The sequence below is a fragment of the Salvia hispanica genome, chromosome 1 (assembly GCF_023119035.1).
Source record: "Salvia hispanica cultivar TCC Black 2014 chromosome 1, UniMelb_Shisp_WGS_1.0, whole genome shotgun sequence".
NCBI lineage: Eukaryota > Viridiplantae > Streptophyta > Magnoliopsida > Lamiales > Lamiaceae > Salvia > Salvia hispanica.
In genome coordinates, this window is record NC_062965.1 from 27,880,316 (window position 1) to 27,901,778 (window position 21,463).

Consider the following 21,463-nt stretch of genomic DNA (forward strand, 5'->3'; position numbering starts at 1 on the left):
GGAAAGAGTTACCATTTTTAAAAAACGCAGGGAGTATAAAACTAATACTCCCTCCGTCCCAGAGAAGTTGGCATACTTTGAAAATGGCACGGGATTTTAGGAGGTTTTGTTTTGTGTGTTAAATGGAGAGAGAAAATATAATTTTTATATTCATGTGAGAGAGAACTTTTTCCAAAAAGGGAAATGTGACATCTTTTGTGGGACAAACTAAAAAGGAAAGTGTGCCAACTTCTCTGGGACGGAGGGAGTACTTCAAAAATAGGACTCACATCCTTACCATTTTTTCAACCCACTTTTCATTACATTTTTTAAAACCCGTGCCCGATCAAATTGTGACAAAATTTAAGGGACAGAGAGAGTATATGGCTTTCGTTTAACGATAAGTGAGACGCTCCTTTGGACATATGATTTTAGATAGTGTATTTAGTGATTAAATAAAAACTGAATAAAGTAGGATACATGACAAAAGTAAGAGAAATAAAGGTGTTCTTTTTATTTTTGCTTATATATTAAATATATGAAATATCTTACGTAAGTTGGCGGTTGGAACAATCCAAAAAGAAATACGACTCACTTAGCAGGTTGCATTTATTTTTAGTGCATAAAGATTCAATGATCCGGCCTTGCGTGTGACGTCTGAGAGTGGAAACATTCCATTAGTCAATCTTTAAGTCTTAAGCTATCATTTCCTTGGCCTTTCTTACATGAGAAAGTGAGAGAAAGCTTGTAGACTTATATATATGCATCATTTGTTTATTAATACTAATAAATCGTAAAGAATCAAAAAGGAAGAGAAACAAAGGCCAGTAAAAAATGTCGGGAGAAGCAGTAGAAAAGAAACTCTACAACGCTGCATCAAAAGGAGATGTAACAACACTTGTACATCTCCTTGAAGAAGATCCATATCTTGTTCATGGAGTCTTATTTCCATACTCAAGAAATCTTCTCCACATAGCAGCAATACATGGACAAAAATCCATCATTGAAGAAGTGCTTAACCTTAATCCAGAGCTAGCTTGTATTTCAGACTCCCAAAAATCATCGCCTCTCCACATTGCAGCAGCACGAGGGCACGTCGAGATTGCCTCGATATTGCTCTCAAAAGCCCCAGAGATGTGCTGGCAGCGCGACGACCAAGGCATGAATCCGGTTCATGTTGCAGCAATGAATGGGCATGTCGAGATTCTAGAACTTCTCCTTGTAGAGAGCTCTATGCCCGCGATGGAGAGACTGCATCACGGACAGACTGTGTTGCATTTGTGTGTGAAGCATGCTCAACTTAGGGCGTTAAAGGTTTTAGTGGAGAAGATGGGAGATCTTGTGTGTACAAAAGATTATGATGGTGATACATTATTGCATTGCGCTGTCAGATGCAACCAACTCGAGGTAATTTCACACAGACTCATTTCTTTTTTCTCTTCAGTATTTGAAATAATAGCTGTTTTTCCACGAGATCTTATTGATTTAATAAAGTTACTATTGAAACTTGTTGAAAATTAGATTTAACTTTAGTACTTATATTGAGTCATACTTTGATAGTCAGTTAATTTATTATATTACATCCGTCCTCTGAGAAAAATAGTTTTATCTTTCCATTTTTCCCATCCACCAAAATTAATCTACACTCCCTTCATCCAATTACAGGTTATTGATTTTTCATTTTTGTTGTCTCAAATTATTGATTTTCATGTTTAACTACTCTCTCGTACTCTTACTCTGTCTTACTAATTTACTCTCCTCATACTTTTACTCCCTCATTATCTCTCTACTTTATTCTTACGCATACTTTATTTCTCTCCAATTAAGTCAAATAATATTGTTTTCTTAAATCTCTAATCACATTTGGCGGGATGGAGAGGGTACTAAAAATGGAAAGCATCTCTCAATTTATTGCTCCCTCTATCCCATAAGAATATACACTTTGCAATTTTGGAAACTCTTTTCTCTCTAATGAGATGGGGCCAATTTTCCACTAACAATACTTTAATTTCTTTTTTCTCTATACTTTTATTTTACTTTACCAATTTTGATTTAAAACCTATGCCCCAAAGTGCATATTCTTTGGGACGGAGGGAGTATTCATTTTGATATTTTTCTATCATGCTTATCCACATTTTCTCTCTATTTCTCATACTTTACGCACTTTATTTTTTTCGATTTTGCGTTAAAATTTGTATCACCTACGGACTACTTTTGGTGGAATGAGCCATGAGTATTTCTTTTGCTGGTAAGAGTTTGTACTTGAGATTCAAACAAGCATGATGTAGATTGTAGATTTATATTATATCCCCGCTTGTTGTTAAACTTTTCTTTCGGATGTTCGGCAATTGAGTACCTGATTCGGCTCAATAGAGTGTGTCTGACATCCGAAAAAAAAATTAACAACAGATGAGTATTCATACGATTATCGAATTTCAAAAGCACTAAATAGTAAATCTTTAAAATTTATAACATGGTCCAATTGTTGGGACTATAAGTTGCAATTATCTCATAGATGATGAAGTATTGTCTAATTAAAGTATAATATTATGGACCAATTTGAGACTATACAATACTTGGTGGAAAACAAAGTCATAAAGTATCTGACAAGAAACGGGATGGACAAAACTGCGGTCGAAATCTTGAACGAGAGCCCTCCAAACACCATCAACTACTTAGAGATGAAAAAGCTGTTAACAAATGTGTCAGATATTTCCATTTTCCAAGTGATCCCACAGATGAGCAAAAGCATAATGGTGGTGGTAATCCTGATCGCGACAATGGCCTTCCAGTCGGCCACCAGCCCCGCGGGCGGAGTATGGAGTGAAGATGACGCCAGGCACTCTTACAAAGCCGGGAAGGCTGTGATGGCATCCACCCACCCCTATATGTACAAGAAGATGACGCTCGCCAACACGATGGCCTTCATATGTTCCCTCACCGCGATGTACCTCTTCACCACCAGGATCCATGTCAATAACTTATTCTTCATGATGGCGTCCTGGACGGCCATGTTAGCGGCACTGCTATCTATCACAATCACCTACATAGCGTCGGTGTATATGATCACTCCGGATGAGATTATGCACTCGACAGGAAACAAGATTCTTCTGGTGGTGATGCTGGTGCTGTACGGATTTGGACTGATATCCATGTTTGTTAGTTTTGTAATTCAATTGCACCAGTCATGGGATAATAAGAGGCGGCGACAACTAGATCTTTCTGCCGATGCTTTCCCGTGGCGTGTTTTCTATTGGATTTTTCAGCAGATGGAGGAGACGCGGGGTCATTTTCAGATGTTTCAGCGGTAGGAGATATTTCAGCAGTTGGAGACGCGGCTTTTTTGAGATATTTATGATTTTATTTTCTAATGTTATATTGTACCCCTACGTCTGTCATTAATAAGTTCAGTTCAGATTTTGAAAAATATTATAGAAAGTGAGTGGATTAAAGTTGGTGAAAAGTATATCCTATTTTTATATATTAATTTTATAATGAAATGTGACAATTATTCACATATGAACTAAATTGACAACTTTGAACAATTAAGGGAGAATCTAGCACGAATCGGCCAATTCTTGGATTACAAGACTACATATACAGTAAATGGTGCTGCGAGCCTGCGACATAAATTTGATATAGCAACGTCTCATAAACCATTGCAAAGATATTTTTTTTAACAATGGCAAGTTTATTTGGCATCAGTTAGAAGAACCTTGATCTTTGAACTAGTTTTGACATGTCTCATAAATGATAGCAATAATGACACCAATTTTTAAAATTTGTAACAAAATAGACACTTCCAAATCTTCCAGTATGAAAATGATAGAGCGTGTGTTTTCCCATGCCGGCAGATTATCAGATTCAATCGTTAAATCAAAAAATCACTATTAGAATAAGCGTCTTACCTAGTGAGGATAAGTGTAAGACCTAGTTTGATTGAGTAGTTAATATACATTATAAATCATATAGATCCACATTGAAACCTTGAGTATATCTTTAAGGACCGGTGGTGAGAATTTCATGCCAACTTTGTATTCTTACATACGTCGAAACCATTGCACGATTGGGAAGGTTGTCGGCATCAGTTGAAAGATCTTGCTGCAACCTCTGTATTCTTGTCTCATTACGTACAAGCGCGAAGCGACCATGAAACCAGCCTACATATGGGGAAGTAGGGGAATAACAATAGGTCGTGATTGACAGGAAGAAGAATCTACCTGTGGCGCTCCGGCGTTGATGAGGATGATTGTGATCATGGATGAAATGAAAGCCGTGTTGGTAGCAACAATGAAGGGTATATATAGTCCAGGATTAGTAGTTGCCATCACTGCTCTGCCAGCCTTGTGAGATGGCATGTAAACGTCGGGTGATGGCGAGTCTTCCTGCCACACGCCACCCGGGGGGTTGAGTGCCGCCTGGAATGCCATCGTGGCTATTAGGATCACCACCACCGTTGCCATGTCGGTCAATTTGGGGAACTGCTTGACCATTGACAGAGAATCGATGTGTTGCAAGATTCTTCTCATTTCTATATATGTATCTGTGTCGTGATTCGTGATAGCTCTCACGCAAAATATCCAATGTTGTTTCGCCACTCGAATTCCTTGCTAGCCTCTTTATTTTTCTACTTTCCACCAAGTATTCTACAATCTGAAATTTTTTAAACAACAATATCATTACTAAGACTTACTTAATTGGCATCATATAAACAAAACAAACTGTTTCAGAACTTTGCTAAAATGAGAACGTAGGAACTGAAGATCATATTAATTGATATAAAAAAAACATGTCAATTTCAATATTTGGAACTGATATTGAGTCAGGACTGATATTTACAAATCATATAAACTGATATGTTCTGTAATGTACTGATATTCATGTATTTGCAAACTAGTGTTATAATTTTAAGAAAGAGTTCGGAAATGAACTGTCTCCATCGACTGATATCCATGTATTTGAAATGATTTACTACCACCCCATCCAAAAAAATAAAATAGACAAAGTTGTAAGTGACATTGTTTTAATTGGTATAGTACGAGAGATGGAGGGAAAATGCAGTGGAAATAGTAGTGTTAGTGGATTTTGTGAGATCCATATTTAGAATGGTTTGTAAGATTAGTATTTGTTTAAAACTTTCTATACATAGAGTTTGTCTAATTTTGGTGAAGGGACAAAAATTGTAAAATTTGTCTATTTTTTGTGGACGAAGGTAGTATTAAATATCGCCACCTCCGGTATGTTTCTATCTACATTATTATGACTTTGAAAAAAAATACTCCATCCGTTTTATAAAAAATAAACAAAATTGTAATTGGTACAGACTTTAATGTATAATTAGTAAAGCTAGAGAGAGATGAGAAATAGAGGGGGGGGGGGAGATGGTGGAAGTATTGTTAGTGATTGTGGGTCCAAGGAGGTGATTAAATGCTAACTAATTAGCAATTCAAAATTAAGGCCAATTTTTAACCATTAGATTAGGAGATCTAGTGGTTGATAGAATGCCAATTGTATTATATTTTAAATTTAAATAATTATTAAATAAAATTAAAGGGTATTAATGTCAATTCCCTCTTATTAAAATTATCCTAAAACTTTAAATTTACGTAACTCTCTCAATTTAAATTATTTTTTTGCAAAAAATATATCAAATTAAAAGTAATTTTATAAGGATTCTAACGAGATTTCAATTGAATATGTTCCGACGATGTTCGGATGATGAAATTTGATGATTTTTATTTCAGTTTTCGTATATGTTGATGATTTGACGAAATCTCAATATAATGCATATAAAATCTCAATATAATGAATGTAAAATTACAATATAATGCATGCGAAATCTCAATAAAACTGGGTTGATATTTTCGTGTACTTGTGCTGAAATACTAATGTCATTGTGTTGATAGTTGTAATACACTATGTTAATATAAAAAAAACGAAAATTATGATAGGATGACGAAATTTGATGATTTTTATTTCAGTTTTCGTGTATGTTGATGATTTGACGAAATCTCAATATAATGCATATAAAATCTCAATATTATGCATGTAAAATCTCAATATAATGCATGTGAAATCTCAATAAAACTGGGTTGATATTTTCGTGTACTTGTGTTGAAATACTCATGTCGTGTTAATATAAAAAAAATATGAAAATTATGATATGATAACAAAATGACAATCTTACTCTTTTGTTGATATTTTGTCTACTATTTATTGAAATTCGTAAGATTTAATCTTATTCACTCATTTTAAAATCTAAGGATGGAGATTTGGTCTTAATTTTGGATTATGATGCTATAAGTAATAGAAGATGACCATGTGGGTCCATATTCCATAATATTAGTTGTGGGCAATTGATTTAAAACTTTCTTATTTAGACATGATTTAATTTTAATGGATAACCTAAAATGATAAAAACTAGTTTTAATTATAGAGGTTATGGAGTAATAAAGAAGAAATAAAAAGAAACGTGAAATAAGAATATATAGAATTTGTTTAACATTGTTAAATCGCCGACATTTTAACAAGTTAATCAAAATGGTGGGTTGGACCCGTCGATAAGGAGTTGGGCTCAATTTTCCTTTATATTTTCATCTAATATCAAATTAATTTATTGTTCATGTTGAGAAATAAATTTAAACAGATTCCACGTAATTACTGTCCGACATTCCGACTTATGACACACGTTAAACGAATTAAAACAAAATTAAAATAGATTCCGCGTAATTAACTAATTACCATCCGACATTAATGTTTTAGTTTCGACTTATTACATGTTATCCCTGAAAATTTGTCTCATTTTTTATTTTCATTCGTCCCTTAAAATTTTGTCCCATTTCACCTTTTATTATTTTTGGAAATGGACTTCATATTCCACTAACTCATTCATACTTACATTTTATTATAAAACTAATATATAATAATAGGACGCACAATCTACTAACTTTTTCAACTCACTTTTCATTATATTTCTTAAAACCCGTGTCGGATCAAAATGGGACAAATTTTGGGGAATGGAGGTAATACATTTTAATTTCAACACAGCTGTCCCATTTTATTATTACTAATGTAACACCAGTGCTATGCACGGATCATTAATTTATATATTCGTTTAAAATTTAATAAATTAAGCAATACCGACATGCTATAAAGAAATTAATATAAATACTATGTATGCAATAATAATTAATCTTATACCAAAAAAATAGTAGTAATAAATTTAAGGAATTCATCAGTAATATAACACACAGATATTGTGTATCGAGTATGGATTAAACCTAAAATTAAATTAAATTAAATTTTGTATATTAATTACAGAAATTAAGAATTTAAATTTTCGTAAACTCATATATTCAATGTATCACTATAATTAATAACATATACATATTTGTCAGTGCACAAAGTTTATCAGATTGATAATTCTAATCACAGGTTAGGCAATGTCCTAATCCATTTGTATAAAATTTGAGATTTTATTCTCTTTCTTATTTTATATATTTATAATTCTATTTTTCATTATATGATTTATTCTTGGTTGATTTCTCATTAGTCACCTATATAAATAGCTCATTCTATATTTATTTTGCATTATGTTTTTATATATATATATATATATATATTGCTCCAACATTATTTTGATATATTTCGCATGTTTAAATAAGATAATACATATAATATGTACTCTGTTTTTAGTATACGTCACAGAGAAATACATTGAATAAGATATTCAGTAAATAATTTTATTTTATTTATTACTGTATTTCATGTGATTTTAATATATAGTATATTTGAAAGTAATATTACCTTCTATTACATCTAGTTCCCTATTTTTTCAAATATATATTATTAATGGAAACCCAAATCCATATGCTAAAACTCAAAACCTAAATCTATAAAGAAAATTATGGAAACCCAAAACCCTAAGACCTAAAACCTTCTACAATAATTTCTTAGCATTAAATAATTTAGCCGAATACACTCATACAAATATAAATTGAATTAAATAAATTGAGCTAATTTATATTGAAACCCACTAATTAAATTAAGTTAACTATCAAATTGGCCTATTTTAATTAGTTGACACGAATGCATTTTGTTAAGGATAGCGAAAGCGGGTAAACCGCGACTAATAAGAAGCGGGGAAAGAAAAGGGGTAGAACTTGAGAAATTTGCACAAATGCCAAGTCGATTAATATCATAAAATAGAAGCCAAGTATTCAATTACATGGTCTTGGAAATAGGATAAACATCTTATCAATAAATCAGAGTTTGATGATGAGATTCTAAAATTCTCACTTCACAAAAGCACAGTGGAATAAGTCCTTACTAAATGACTTCGTGTATGAAGACACAAATCGTTGGAAGGATCAACTTGATTATTTAATAACATCGACTCCGATCATCACTCCATCCTCTTGACGTTCAACGTGCACATTTATAAATACAATTTATAAATGTGAAGAAACTTAAAACTCTTTTCTATATTATTGTCTTTGCTATTTTTTTTTTTTTTTTAAACTTTAGCTATTTACTTAAAATTTTCAAAATAACCGCAAAAAAAGAAATGTGTTAGGTAGTGTGTCAAGTAATGTGAAACGGAACGAGTACTAGGTTAATTAATCACTGAGTCCGCCTTCTAAAAATGGGATAACTAGAACACTGAACATAGTAGACAATCATATAAAATAATGAGATATTTGTACGGGAAAAAACGGTTGCTCAATTAATATTTTATCTGTCCAAGTTCATATTTTCCTTTTAGTTTATATAATTAAAACGTGTTATTTCCTCTTATAGAATAAAATATGTATTCTCATTAAAATATTTAACTAATTTTTCTAGTTACTTTAATTAAAGAACACTATTGTTCTTAATAGATCCGTCAGTCAGGTATTGCATTGCACTTTCCGAAGACATCCCCGAGATGAGGAACGCCGTAGTGGTGGTGTTAGTCCTAATCACCACGATGGCCTTCCTGTCGGTTATCCCACTATCTCTTTATCTTTTATCCTATCAATTTTACATTAAAATTCGTGTCAAATCAAATTAATGTTCATATTTTTTCATGGAGAGAGAGAACATGATTTGGTATTTAAAAGTTTGTATGAATGTGTGATGCTTTTATTATAATTAAACGAACTCAGATTATTTTGAGAGTCGAATTGAAGTACTATATCTTTTTATTTCGATACTACGTTCGTCCCACATTATGAGTTACATTTAGTGTTGACACAAATTTTAAAAATATTAAAAAAAATGTGTTGAATGAATTCCACTTATATATACTTCCTCCGTTCCAGGTAATTTTGCATCCCCAGATTTGGCTCCACACGAGTTTCAATCCTTAGCCTCGCATAATTCGAAGATAATCTCTAGAACTGGATTTTAAATGCGTGTGAATGGAATCAGAGAAATGGGCTGACTCATTTTTTTTTTGTCTTGGGACAACTATAGTTCTATTTAAGTTGGGCCGAATAACAAATTTTGCTTCGGCTGGAGGTTAGTTCTTTTATTCCCTGATGGGCGCATGTTTTAATTAAAGAATGGGCTGTTAAGTAAATTCCCAAATTGATGCTGGACCGAGTTTTAATATACGAGAATCTAGAAATTTTCCTAAAAAAAAGATGAATAATAATAGCAGGATGCACATAGGATACAAGCATTCTTTTAAATTAAATTATTTTCCTAGAGTCTAATTTAGCATGTCATATTCTTTCAAGATTGTGTCGCTAGTGGAATTTGCGGCTAAGGTTCTTTTCCACCAAGTATCGTACAATATGAAAGTTTTGACTACGGTTAGACCTAATTACTTTATCGAGCAATTGCATTTTCAACTACCTACGCGTACTCTTTCCGTCTCACTCTAAGTAATATACTCCTTCCATTCCATAATATTAGAGTCATTTTACCATTTTGGTACGTTCCATAGTAATAGAGTCATTTCCCTTTTTAATAAAAGTCAACAAATTTTTTCATACCTACTTTACTCTCTCTTACTTTTTTCTCTCTTCATCTCTCTACCTTTTTCACTTTCCACTTTATTCTCCCTTTACTTAACTCACATAACACAATTTTTCTTAATCTCCGTGCCGAAAAGAAATGCCTCTATTACTATGGAACGGAGGGAGTAATTTTTTTTTTGAGATGTGCCACTCTAAATGATATATTTTTTAAAATAAAATATTACTCTCTTTACTTTATTCTCTCTCTTACTTTACTCACTTTTCACTTAACTGACAAAATAACACTGCATAAAATCTCTAAGTTTGACAAGTTATGACTTTTTATAGCCAAAAACTTTATAGGATTTTTGCCCTTTTCAAAATATTTTACTTCTTATTTTGTTTTTGTTTTTGTTTTGTATAATGATAATAATTTTATTTTCGACTTGGTTAGAAAAGCATCGACGTTTGGTGTTGAAATGAAATGCACTGCATGGGTTTATTACATAGGTGGTCGTCCCAATGAGTTGTTTAAAGGAGGAGGCAGAGCATTAAGTCTTGGTTGTATAGAGCGAAAGGAAAATTCGGACCCCACAAATTCAGAAAATTAATTTATACTCTTCATTTACTTTATAACTAAAATACGAGACAACATATACCACAAAATTATTTTATTAAAATATAAATAAATACGCAAAAATTAAAATTTAAAAATATGTTTATGTAGATAAATACTCCCTCCGTCCCCTATTAGGAGTCACTCTTTGACCGGGCACGAGTTTTAAGAAATGTAAAGAAAAGTTGATTGAAAAAGTTAGTGGATTGTGGGACCCATTTTTTTATATTGGTTTTATAATAAAATGTGAGTGAATTGAGTTAGTGGAATGTGGGACCTACTTACTATTTATGGTAAAAATGAAGTATGACTCTTAATTGGGGACGGACCGAAATGGAAAAGTGTGACTCTTAATCGGGGACGGAGGGAGTATATACTAATAATACTAATTTAGTAATTCCACCAATTCTGGAAAATCAATTTTAGTAATACTAGAAATTAAGAAAACTATTAATTAGAGATTAAAATCATTAATTATGGAAACACTTCCCCTTCCTTCTCCAAAAAACCAGCTAAAATAAAAAAATATAAATAAAAAATCAAAGTCCCCGCTTCTTATGTTGCAAATTAAGCTTTTTCTAATAACTTGTTTAACCATTTGTTTCCGCAGATTTCTTATGCACTTATGTATGGTGTTTAATGCTGCAGCAAAGAACTCTGAAGATGTTTATGGTCAGTTTCAGTGAATTTATGCATAATCAGTCTAACACTGGCTTTATGCATAATCAGTCTCCCACTTTGTTTGATTTCAGTCATACTTTATATGAGGCCTTTAATGTGTTCCTATTCTTTTAATAACTTTATTTTATTAATAATGCATTTTAGTGTATATAATAACATCGACATAATACTCCTTTTGACCGCTAAGAATCATCTTTACTTGTGGTATACATATGCATTCTATTTTTTTTTTTTATAAATTATTGTTAAAATGAAACATAAAACTAATGAATGGCTGAATAAAGTGACAAAATGAGATATATGTATTTACCGACGGAACAAGTACTATTACATATTACTACTCCCTCCGTTCCATAGTAATGGAGGCAAAACTTTTCGGCACGGAGATTAAGAAAAAATGTGTTAGGTGAGTTAAGTAAAAAGAGAATAAAGTGGAAAATGAAAAAGATAGAGAGATGAAGATAGAAAAGAGTAAGAGAGAGTAAAGTAGGTGTGGAAAAATGTGTTGACTTTTACTAAAAAGGGAAATGACTCTATTACTATGGAACGGACGAAAATGGAAAAACGCCTCTATTACTATGGAACGGTGGGAGTACTATAAAAGTAGTTCTATATGCTCCCTCCATCCCCCAAAAATGACTAGTTTTACCATTTTGGGCCGTCCCCTAAAATGTGGAACCCACAATCTATTAACCTTATTCCATTACCTTTATCTTCTCACTCTTAGTTTTTCTCAATCTCACTTTTACTTTACCAATTGCACATTAAAATTTATGTAATTTACAAATTTGTCAATTTTTTGGAGACGGCAGGAGTATACATTATTTATACACTACACATTATCATATTACTCCCTCCCTCAGCCAATATATGTCTCACTTTTTCTTTTTCGTCCATCTGCCAATAAATGTCTCATTTCTCTTTTATTATATTTGGTAAGTGGACCCTACATTTCACTAACTCATTCCACTCACATTTTATTATAAAACCAATACATGAAAGTAGACTCCACATTCCACTAACTTCTTTACTATACAAAGTCAAATAATTTCTTAAAACCCGTGCCGGTCAAATATGAGACATTTAATCATGAAGGGAGTACTTTTTGGTGTATATAGATTCAATGATCTGGCCTTGTGATGTTAGAGAGTGGAAACTTTGCTTTCAGTTTATCTTAACTGGTATAATTTCCTAGGCCTTTCTTACAAGAGAAAAAGAGAGAAAGCTTGTACACACTATATATAAAAACATATATACATCATTTGTGTATCAATAAGTAAAGAATCAAGAAAGTAGAGAAACAAAGGCCACTTAAGAATGGAGGGAGAAGCAGTAGCAAGGAAACTCTACAACGCTGTATCAGAAGGAGATGTTACAACACTAGTACAATTACTTGAAGAAGATCCATATCTTGTTCATGGAGTCTTATTTCCATGTTCAAGAAATCTTCTACACATTGCAGCAATGCACGGACAAGCATCCATTGCTGAACAAGTGCTCAACCATAATCCACGGCTAGCGCATATGTCAGACTCCCAGAAATCATCGCCTCTCCACATTGCAGCTGCAGAAGGGCACGTTGAGATTGCCTCCAAATTGCTGGCAGCAGCCCCGGGGATGTGCTGGTGGCGCGACGAGCAAGGAATGAATCCGGTTCATGTTGCAGCCATGAATGGGCATGTCGAGATTCTAGAACTTCTCCTTCTAGAGAGTAGTATGCCCGCGATGGAGAGACTGCACCGCGGGCAGACTGTGCTGCATTTGTGTGTGAAGCATGCTCAGCTTAGAGTGTTGAAGGTTTTGGCGATGAAGATGGGGGAGCTTGTGTGTGCAAAGGATGATGATGGGGAGACATTATTGCATTTGGCTGTTAGGTGCAATCAACTCGAGGTAATTAAACACCAACAACTCTTTTTTTTTCCATCTTATTTGAAATATTAGTTGTTTTTTTCTTGAGATACTATTGATATAAATAGATTACTTCGATTCATACTCTCACATTCGGTTCATTTATTATATTTCATCCAATCCCAAAAAAGCAGTACTCCCTCCTATCATAGTAGATGTCACACTTTCTTTTTTAGTTTATCGCATAAAAGATGTCACATTTCCTTTTTTAGAAAAAGTTTTCTCTCACATTAATATAAATATATTATTTTCTCTTTCCACTTAACACACAAAACAACACCTCTTAAAATTATGTGTCAATTCCCAAGTGTGATATCTACAACGGGACGGAGGGAGTACTAGTGTTATCTTTCTATTATCATCCGTTCAAAAAAAATAGTCTTATCTTTTTATTGTTATCAGCCCACCGTAACTTGTTTCATACTTTATCCACATTTATTATCTTTCACTCTCATATTTTATGCACATTTCCTCTTTCTCTCCTACTTTTACCCACTTTAAATTTTATCAAATTTGTAATAAAATTTATAAGACTATTTTTGGTGGACAGATCAATAGAGTATTTCTTTTGCTAGCAAGAGTTTTTACTTGGGATTTAAACAAGCATATCCACGCGCGTGACTAGATTTTTGAAGTTCATTGTTTATACCCATGTTCGACGATTAAGTAGTTGATTGGGTTCAATAGAGTGTGTCGAACATCTGAAAACAGAATCAAAAAGAACATATAATTTGCAAATTATCATATAATAGCAGTAAGTAGTTAAGAACATAATAAGGATAGATGTCAAATGATGTAATGTGATTATTGTGTAATTAAAGAATGATTATGACAAATTTCAGACTATACTATACTTGGTAGAATACAAAGACGTAGGGCTGGAAACAAGAAACGGCATGGGCAAAACTGCACTCCAAATCTTGGACGAGAGTCATCCACGCAGAGTCAACTACACGCAGATGAAAAAGCTCTTGACAGATCCGTTACTGATTGGCTTTGAATTTTCCGAAGCCATACCGGACATGAGCAGCACCATGATAGTGGTGGCAGTCCTGATCGCCACGATGGCCTTCCAGTCGGCCATCAGCCCCGCGGGCGGAGTATGGAATGAAGATGACGCCAAGTCCTCTCGCAAGGCCGGCGAGGCTGTGATGGCATCCACCCATCCCAATACATACAAGACCATTATGAACGCCAACCAGATTGCCTTCGTATTTTCCATCATGGCGATGTTCCTCTTCACCATCAAGAAACATCAAGCAGTTCACCCATATTTCTTCATATTCATGTCCTTTCTCACCATTGGTTTGGCGCTCATAGCTATCCTGATCACCTTATCAGAGTCAATATACGGGATCACTCCAGATGAGCATGTGAAATTCAAACGAAGCAATATTTTACGGATATTGATAATGGTGCTGGTCATAGCCGTAGTGGTCCCGGTATGTGTTGTTGGTGTGGTGAGTTGGTATGAGTCGTGGTTCAATAAGAAGAGGCGGCAGTTATATCGTGGTGCTCATGCTTTCCTACGTCGAAGGACGGACCCAGCCGCTCCAGCGGGGGCTTAGCCAGTGCTGGACCCAGTACCAACATGGCAGCTCCGACGCGAAGAACCCAAAGACCAAATTTGATTTTTTACTTTTTTTGTGTGTTAATTGGATTTGGAAAAAAATGTCCGTATAAATTTTATGATCTTGTCATTTGTTTCAATATTATGCTTGTTTTTTTACTTGTTAGGTATCGGGTAACCCCGGTATGTCGCGGGGCGGGTATTGGGACAACAAGTTTTGCTAAAATCGGGTACGGGTACCCACGGGTAACCCGTTTCGCCACCCCTAATTTGAAATAATATTGTAGTACTCCCTCCTCCGTCCCACAAAAGATGTCACACTTGTGGAAATGGAAATGTGACATCTTTTGTAGTACTCCCTCCTCCGTCCCAAAAATGGAAATGTGAAATGTGAAATGTGAAATAATATTGTAGTACTCACTACAACAAAAATTACCAACAAGGACGCCTTTTAAGTCAATTAGAGACTAATATTTGTTGCTAAATAAAACACCGACGCTTTAAAAAGTATCCTTATCGGTAGTGTGCCAAACAAAAATAAGGACGCAAAATGGGAGCGTCGGTGAATTTTTTTGGGACGCTTTTTAAAAGCATCCCTAAATTAATTTTGGGACACTTTTTTAAAAAGCGTCCCTAATAACTAGAATTAGGTCTAAAATATTCTCCATCTCCTGCTGACCTATAGAGTTTTTGTTTGCATGAATTACATGATTTTAGTAGAATGACAATTGAAACATCACCATAAAAAAAATGACTATGTCAATCATTTCATGCTAAAATTGGATAAACTAGTTGATTATATATCAAAAATACCCAACACCATTTTGATTCAAATTATGAAGCTAAGCTCAGACTATTCCTATTGAGTGGTTATGTACTACCAAACATTAGAATATACAGGGAAACCTTCTCTTCCCCTCTTCTCTCATTTTTGAAGAATGTGTCTCCAAAGCTTCTTAGAAATGACGATGTAGGGAACCGAGCTCAGTTGATCTTCTAGGAATTGATCCGGGTTTAAATTGAAGCAATACAGAGACAAATATAAGCAAGGTTTATCCAAAAAACTCATCAGATAATGCATTGGTTCTATTAACATGCATCTTGGTTTGAAGATCCAAATATTTACTGCAAAAAAAGGTTACTTACAACTCCTTTCTGCTTAGCTAGTCTCTTAAAGGATGGAGACTGCACGAATGAAGCAGCTGCGCTGCCATCACGTGTATTCTGCACCAAAAAAATTATATTTTGCAATCCACACACTTCGTAACCAAAGGAAGTTTGCTACCTTTTGTGCACATCAAAAATTTAGAAGTCTCGTCAATAAATTTCTCCTGCAACAACAATTAACATCACAACTTCCACCTAAAAAAGTGATAGGTAAATAACATGATACAGGTGAAATACACCAATTCACCAAATTATTTAACATTGATCATCAATTCACTCTCAGGGATTCTACTTTTCAGTATGTTTACCCCTGTACCTTTTGGATCTTAGAGGCACACATTACTCAATCCCATAGCCTTGAGCCACCTCAGGAGCTCAAGAGAGCTTCATCACTGTCCAGAACATGTATTTAACTTTACTAAGGCTGCCTCTGTTCCTGAAGTTTGGGCTATGAAAGAAAAGGCACAAATTAGCATCCATTTGCGCAGAGAAGGAGAGAGAGATTTAGAGTATTTAGGAAAATTACTAATATCGATGAGAAGAAACAAAAAAAAGCAACAAATTGACTATCTTTCATCTTTCTAAGCATCGAGAACCTTATAAGAACAAAATCATGAAACAAGACACAACAACAACATTTTAGATAATGATGCCTATTTTTACAAATTCCTCATGATATGCAAGAAATGAAAAGTCCAATTCTACATAACAAGAACCAACCAACAGCTATATTGATGAAACAAATAGAGGCAAAGGGTAATCGCATTATATCGTGGAAATAGAGTATGTGATGATTCCATCGCCTAAGCCTCGTTGCCATTCAGTCTTGAAAGGTCAAGTCTCTCATTCAGCCTATTTTCATTTCCAAAGATAGAAGTAGAACTAATCTGCCTCCGCCTTAACAAGTGGCAGCAAAAGGTAACCTGTAAAAATTATTAAGTCACCTCATAAAGGGGGGAAGGCCTATGGCAGTTGCTTTCAACTTAATGAAGAAGAAAATTAGAACTAAGAGATGATTGTAAAACTGACCTCCATTAACTTAAACACAATCAAAAGTACCTACAAAAGAAGCTTAGAGACATTGTAACTATAAGGTACAAAATAATAGAGTCATTTTAAGTAAAGGTACAAAAGTTTCCTTAACCAACATCAGGGTTAGAGAGCATGAGTTTCATAAATCGCCTAGCATCATCACCTCTCTATAGGAAATCATTTTCCATTCTAAAATTCCAAAATTGTAGGATGTGGCCAGATTGTAGGAGTAAAAATGCCTGCATACATTTTCAATCGGATACAATATCAATCAGTCACCACACCAATAAATCACAATCTCAACCTAAACGAGGAAAATTTTTGTTTTCTAAAAATGGTTGCGTACACTGATCTGGAGGAGTTAAAATGTTAAATCAACAAAGTAAATAAAGGCATTTCATGAACAATGCGCCAATTGCAGGTTGTGACCCGATTAGAACTCTGATTATTTCAACAAACTCTTAAAAATCAATCTGTGCAAAAAGAAAATTGGAAATAACATACAGAAATCTCCCATATGAACCCTAAATCAACTAATTCCACTACGTTTCCATTCAAAATAATGAAAAAACTCAAGTAGCTAACCTCGCAGCGGCGGCGGCGGCGCAATGGCAGCGGCGCGCGGTTGAGATGCGACGACAGGGGAAGGATGGCGGTAAGGCTAGGGCCTAGGGAGGAGGTAGGTGGAATGGAGTGGGTGCCGATTGTATTTTGTTTTATTCTCAAGACTTAGTGTTAGTTTTTTTATTGATTTGGTATTTAGAATGCTCATTTTAGTAGGAGTATAATCTAAGGACACTTATTTTTGCGTCACAAATTTGGGATATTTTAAAAATATTTCCAACGCAAGTCCCTAATTATGCGTCCTTAGCCGTAATATTTGTTGTAGTGACTCCCTCCTCCGTCCCAAAAATGGAAATGTGACATCTTTTGTGGAACAAACTAAAGATATAAAGACATCTTTTGTGGGACGGAGGGAGTAATATATATTGAATATCTTTGGATTGTGAGATTTATTTCCTGCAAAGAAGAATTTCTATTTTTAGGAAATAGACGTTCTTATTTTTATGAAATTGAGAGTATTATTTATACAAATTTTTTAGTGCATATAGAATCAATGATCCTGCCACACACGTTTGAGAGTGGAAACTTTCCTTTAGTCAATCTTATGTCTTCGGACATCATTTCACAGGCATTTCGAGAAAGAGAGAGAAAGCTTGTAGACTACATAGATATGCATCATTTATGTATTAATAATAAGTCAAGAATTAAGAAGTAGAGAAACAAAGGCAATTAATGAAAGAATGGTGAGTGAAGAAGTAGAAATGAAACCCTACAACTCTGCATCAAATGGAGATTTAAGTTAATAACACTTGTACATCAAAAAGACCATGCATATCTTGTTCATGGAGTCTTATTTCCCTACTCAAGAAATCTTCTCCGCATAGCAGCAATACATGGACAAACATCCATTGTTGAACAAGTGCTTAACCTTAATCCGCAGCTAGCGCGTATTTCAGGCTCCGAAAATCATCCCTTCTCCACATTGCAGCCGCAGGAGGGCACGTCGAGATTGTATCGAAATTACTGTCAATAGCCCCAGAGATGTGCTGGCGGCGCGAAGACCAAGGCATGAATCCACTTCATGTTGCAGCTTTGAATGGGCATGTTGAGATTCTAGAACATCTCCTTCTAGGAAGTGTTTTGCCCGCAATGAATAGACTGCACTGTGGGCAGACTGTGCTGCATTTGTGTGTGAAAAATGCTTAGCTTAGAATGTTGATGGTTTTGGTGGAGAAGTTGGGGGAGCTTGTGATGCAGATATGCATATCGCAGGATATGCATACTTAGTCAGCATTAGTTAGAATTTGATTAGATTTTATTTCTTAATTTATTTCTTTAATTAGTTAGTTGTTGGTAGATTTGAATTTTGAATTAAGTTAGTTGCAGATTTCTCTCATTTTGTAAGTCTATATATTGAGGCTCTTAAATGGTGAAAACCATCTTGGAGAGATCAGTTTATTGGACGAGTTTTTCTCGTAGGCCTCCTTCGTGGGGATTAGCCGGCCTCTGCGGAGGATTTCCCTTTCCTGTTTTGCAATTCACTTTTCTTTTAATAAAGCCGAGCATTTCTAATTCCAGATTCTATTTACTCTCTACGGTATTTTGTATTTTGTCCAGTAGTTAGTGTGAAGAAATCCGTTTGACAGCCTTTACCTCCTATCAGCTTGTGTGTGCGAAGGATGATGATGGGGAGATATTATTGCTTTTGGCTGTTTGGTTCAATCAATTTGAAGTAATTATACTCCAACTTTATCTCTTTCTCTCTCATATTCTTCCAATTTCATATTAAAATCTATGTTATACATCAATAAGACTATTTTTGGTGGGCGGAGGGAATATTTCTTATGTTAGCAAGAGTTTGTAGTTGAGATTCAAACAAGCATATCCACGTGGCTGTAATTTTTTTAAGCTCATTGTATATTTTACCTCCGTTTTTTGTAATTTTTTGGATGTTCCTTTTTTCGTTCCTTCCGCCAATAATTATCTCATTTTATTTTTATTATATTTGGTAAATGGACTTTACACTCCACTTATTCGTCGCGGAAGAATTCCCATCGAGCAGTTTATGGTTTTGTATTTAGGGTTTGTGAAAGAAAGCATGTACATAAATTGTAGGAAAAGTAATTAAATAGACGAAAACAATAGAGGAGTCTTGTGATTTCGCAAGTTGTTTATGAATACAAGCTCTTTAAGACTTTATCCTAGGATTGGTTCGACTCTATTTTGCATTCCGGGAAAGAACCAACAAAGAAAACCTGAAATTGAGCTTATAATTACGCTCGACTCTCTATTACATTGAAGCATTAGGTATATCTTCAATTACCGGTGGTAAGAACACTAAGCCATCTTTGTATAGTTAAACACAAAGAAACAGTAGCACGTTTGGGAAAGCTGTCGGGAGCATTTTCAAGAACTTGAAGCAAACTCTGTATTTGTGTCTCTGTTTGTTTAAGCCCCCCCAAAACCTTGGTGCGTATGGGGAAGTAGATGACCAACAATATATTGATGCCGACGAACACACCTACTACTATGGTGGCTATTTCGGAAATTGATTTTGTTTCCATAGGATTGGTCATGAGTAAAGAAACCCCATAGCTCACTCCAATAGACACAATCGACACCCACATCGAATAGGTCGTGATTGCCAGCAAGACAAAATCTACCTGTGGCGCTCCGGTGCTGATGAGGACGATTGTGATCATCGATGAAATGAAAGCCGTGTTGGTAGCAACAAGGAAGGATATATATAGTCCAGGACTATTAGTTGCCATCACTGCTCTGCCCGCTTTGTGTGATGGCGTGTAAATGTCGGGTGATGGCTTGTCTTCCTGCCACACACCCCCCGGGGGGTTGACCGCCGCCTGGAACGCCATCGTGGCTATTAGAATCACCACCACCATTGCCATTTCGGTCAACTTGGGGAACTGTTTGACCATTGCCAGAGAATCGAAACGTTGCAAGATTCTTCTCATTTCTTTATATGTATCTGTTTCGTGAAAGCTCTCACGCAAGATATCCAATGCTGTTTCGCCACTGGAATTCGTTGCTAGTCTCTTTATTTTTCTACTTTCCACCAAGTATTCTACAATCTGAAATTTTTGAAACAACAATATCATTACTAAGATCGAATATTGAGTCAGGAATGATATTCACGAATCACTGATATGTTTTTTTAATGTCAACTGATATTTATGTATTTGCAAACTAGTGTTATAACTTTAGGAAGAGTTCTGAAATGAACGGTCTCCACAAAATACATGTCTATTTTTATGTAAAAGTAAATAAAAGAGTTAGTGGTTACCTTAAGTTGATTGGATCTAACAGCCAAATGCAAGAGTGTCTCACCATCACCATCCTTTGCATAAACTAAGTCCCCCAACTTTTCCACCAAAACCTTCAACGTCTCGAATTGAAAATGTTTCACGCACAAGTGCAACACGGTCTGCCCGCCATGCACTGTCTCCCGGGCGGCAGGAATTAGGTCCGGTCGAAGCAGCTCCTCCAATATCAAAACACGCCCTTTCACGGCCGCAACATGAATCGGATTCATCCCTTGATTATCCCGCCACCAGCACATCTCTGGCGCTACTGACATCAACCTTTTTGTGATTTCAAGGTCCCCTTCATCTACGGCAATGTGAAGAGGCGACGAACTTCGGGAGTCTGAACTCCGCGCTAGCCTCGGATTACGCTCCAACACTTCTTCGACAACGCCTGTTTGTCCATGCATTGCTGCTATGTGTAGAAGATTTCTTGAACATGGAAACGAGAATTCATGAACAAGATATGGATCTTCTCCAAGTAGTTGTACAAGTGTTTTTACATCCCCTTTTGATGCAGCTTTGTAGAGTTTCTTTTCTATTTCTTCACTAACCATTTTTTTCTCCCACTAATTCTTTTTTTTTTCCCCCTCTAGTTTATGATTTCTTCTTCTTATCCTCTTCTTATACTTATTCACAAAAGATCGATGTCCACACACCACACACAAGCAATTTCTACCTA

The 21,463-nt window shown here is 35.0% G+C and overlaps 3 protein-coding genes and 1 long non-coding RNA gene across 10 annotated transcripts; 2 read left to right on the forward strand and 2 right to left on the reverse strand.

Annotated features, from left to right (window-relative positions):
* Window positions 1–797: 797 nt before the first annotated feature.
* LOC125209608 (ankyrin repeat-containing protein At5g02620-like) lies at window positions 798–3,387 on the forward strand. Its single transcript, XM_048109488.1, has 2 exons — window positions 798–1,386; window positions 2,718–3,387. The coding sequence occupies exons 1-2, from the start codon at window positions 814–816 to the stop codon at window positions 3,288–3,290; spliced, it is 1,146 nt and encodes a 381-aa protein (XP_047965445.1). The 5' UTR covers window positions 798–813; the 3' UTR covers window positions 3,291–3,387.
* A 9,142-nt stretch (window positions 3,388–12,529) lies between these two features.
* LOC125202595 (ankyrin repeat-containing protein At5g02620-like) lies at window positions 12,530–14,855 on the forward strand. The gene is made up of 2 exons (XM_048101028.1): window positions 12,530–13,110; window positions 13,971–14,855. Exons 1-2 carry the CDS (start codon window positions 12,538–12,540, stop codon window positions 14,694–14,696), a joined length of 1,299 nt encoding a protein of 432 aa, XP_047956985.1. The 5' UTR covers window positions 12,530–12,537; the 3' UTR covers window positions 14,697–14,855.
* A 579-nt stretch (window positions 14,856–15,434) lies between these two features.
* On the reverse strand, window positions 15,435–17,644 carry LOC125201615. 7 transcript variants are annotated; one of them, XR_007172950.1, is made up of 7 exons: window positions 17,483–17,644; window positions 17,010–17,136; window positions 16,895–16,924; window positions 16,586–16,788; window positions 16,182–16,313; window positions 15,845–16,029; window positions 15,435–15,694 (listed from the first exon to the last, which is right to left on the reverse strand). It is a non-coding gene; the product is annotated as an uncharacterized LOC125201615 (long non-coding RNA). The 7 variants fall into 7 exon arrangements; XR_007172952.1 differs by having other exon boundaries at window positions 16,586–16,762; window positions 16,895–17,136; XR_007172947.1 differs by having other exon boundaries at window positions 16,895–17,136.
* Window positions 17,645–19,590: 1,946 nt separating this feature from the next.
* LOC125213194 (ankyrin repeat-containing protein At5g02620-like) lies at window positions 19,591–21,461 on the reverse strand. The gene is made up of 2 exons (XM_048113595.1): window positions 20,763–21,461; window positions 19,591–20,550 (listed from the first exon to the last, which is right to left on the reverse strand). The coding sequence occupies exons 1-2, from the start codon at window positions 21,336–21,338 to the stop codon at window positions 19,777–19,779; spliced, it is 1,350 nt and encodes a 449-aa protein (XP_047969552.1). The 5' UTR covers window positions 21,339–21,461; the 3' UTR covers window positions 19,591–19,776.
* Between the last annotated feature and the right edge of the window lie 2 nt (window positions 21,462–21,463).

Coding starts and splice junctions, on each gene's coding strand:
- LOC125213194 (XM_048113595.1), bottom strand. CDS start 21,338: ATGGTTAGTGAAGAAATAGAAAAGAAACTCTACAAAGCTGCATCAAAA. Junction 20,551..20,762: donor TTAGATCCAATCAACTTAAG/GTAACCACTAAC, acceptor CAAAAATTTCAG/ATTGTAGAATACTTGGTGGA.
- LOC125202595 (XM_048101028.1), top strand. CDS start 12,538: ATGGAGGGAGAAGCAGTAGCAAGGAAACTCTACAACGCTGTATCAGAA. Junction 13,111..13,970: donor TTAGGTGCAATCAACTCGAG/GTAATTAAACAC, acceptor GACAAATTTCAG/ACTATACTATACTTGGTAGA.
- LOC125209608 (XM_048109488.1), top strand. CDS start 814: ATGTCGGGAGAAGCAGTAGAAAAGAAACTCTACAACGCTGCATCAAAA. Junction 1,387..2,717: donor TCAGATGCAACCAACTCGAG/GTAATTTCACAC, acceptor GTGATCCCACAG/ATGAGCAAAAGCATAATGGT.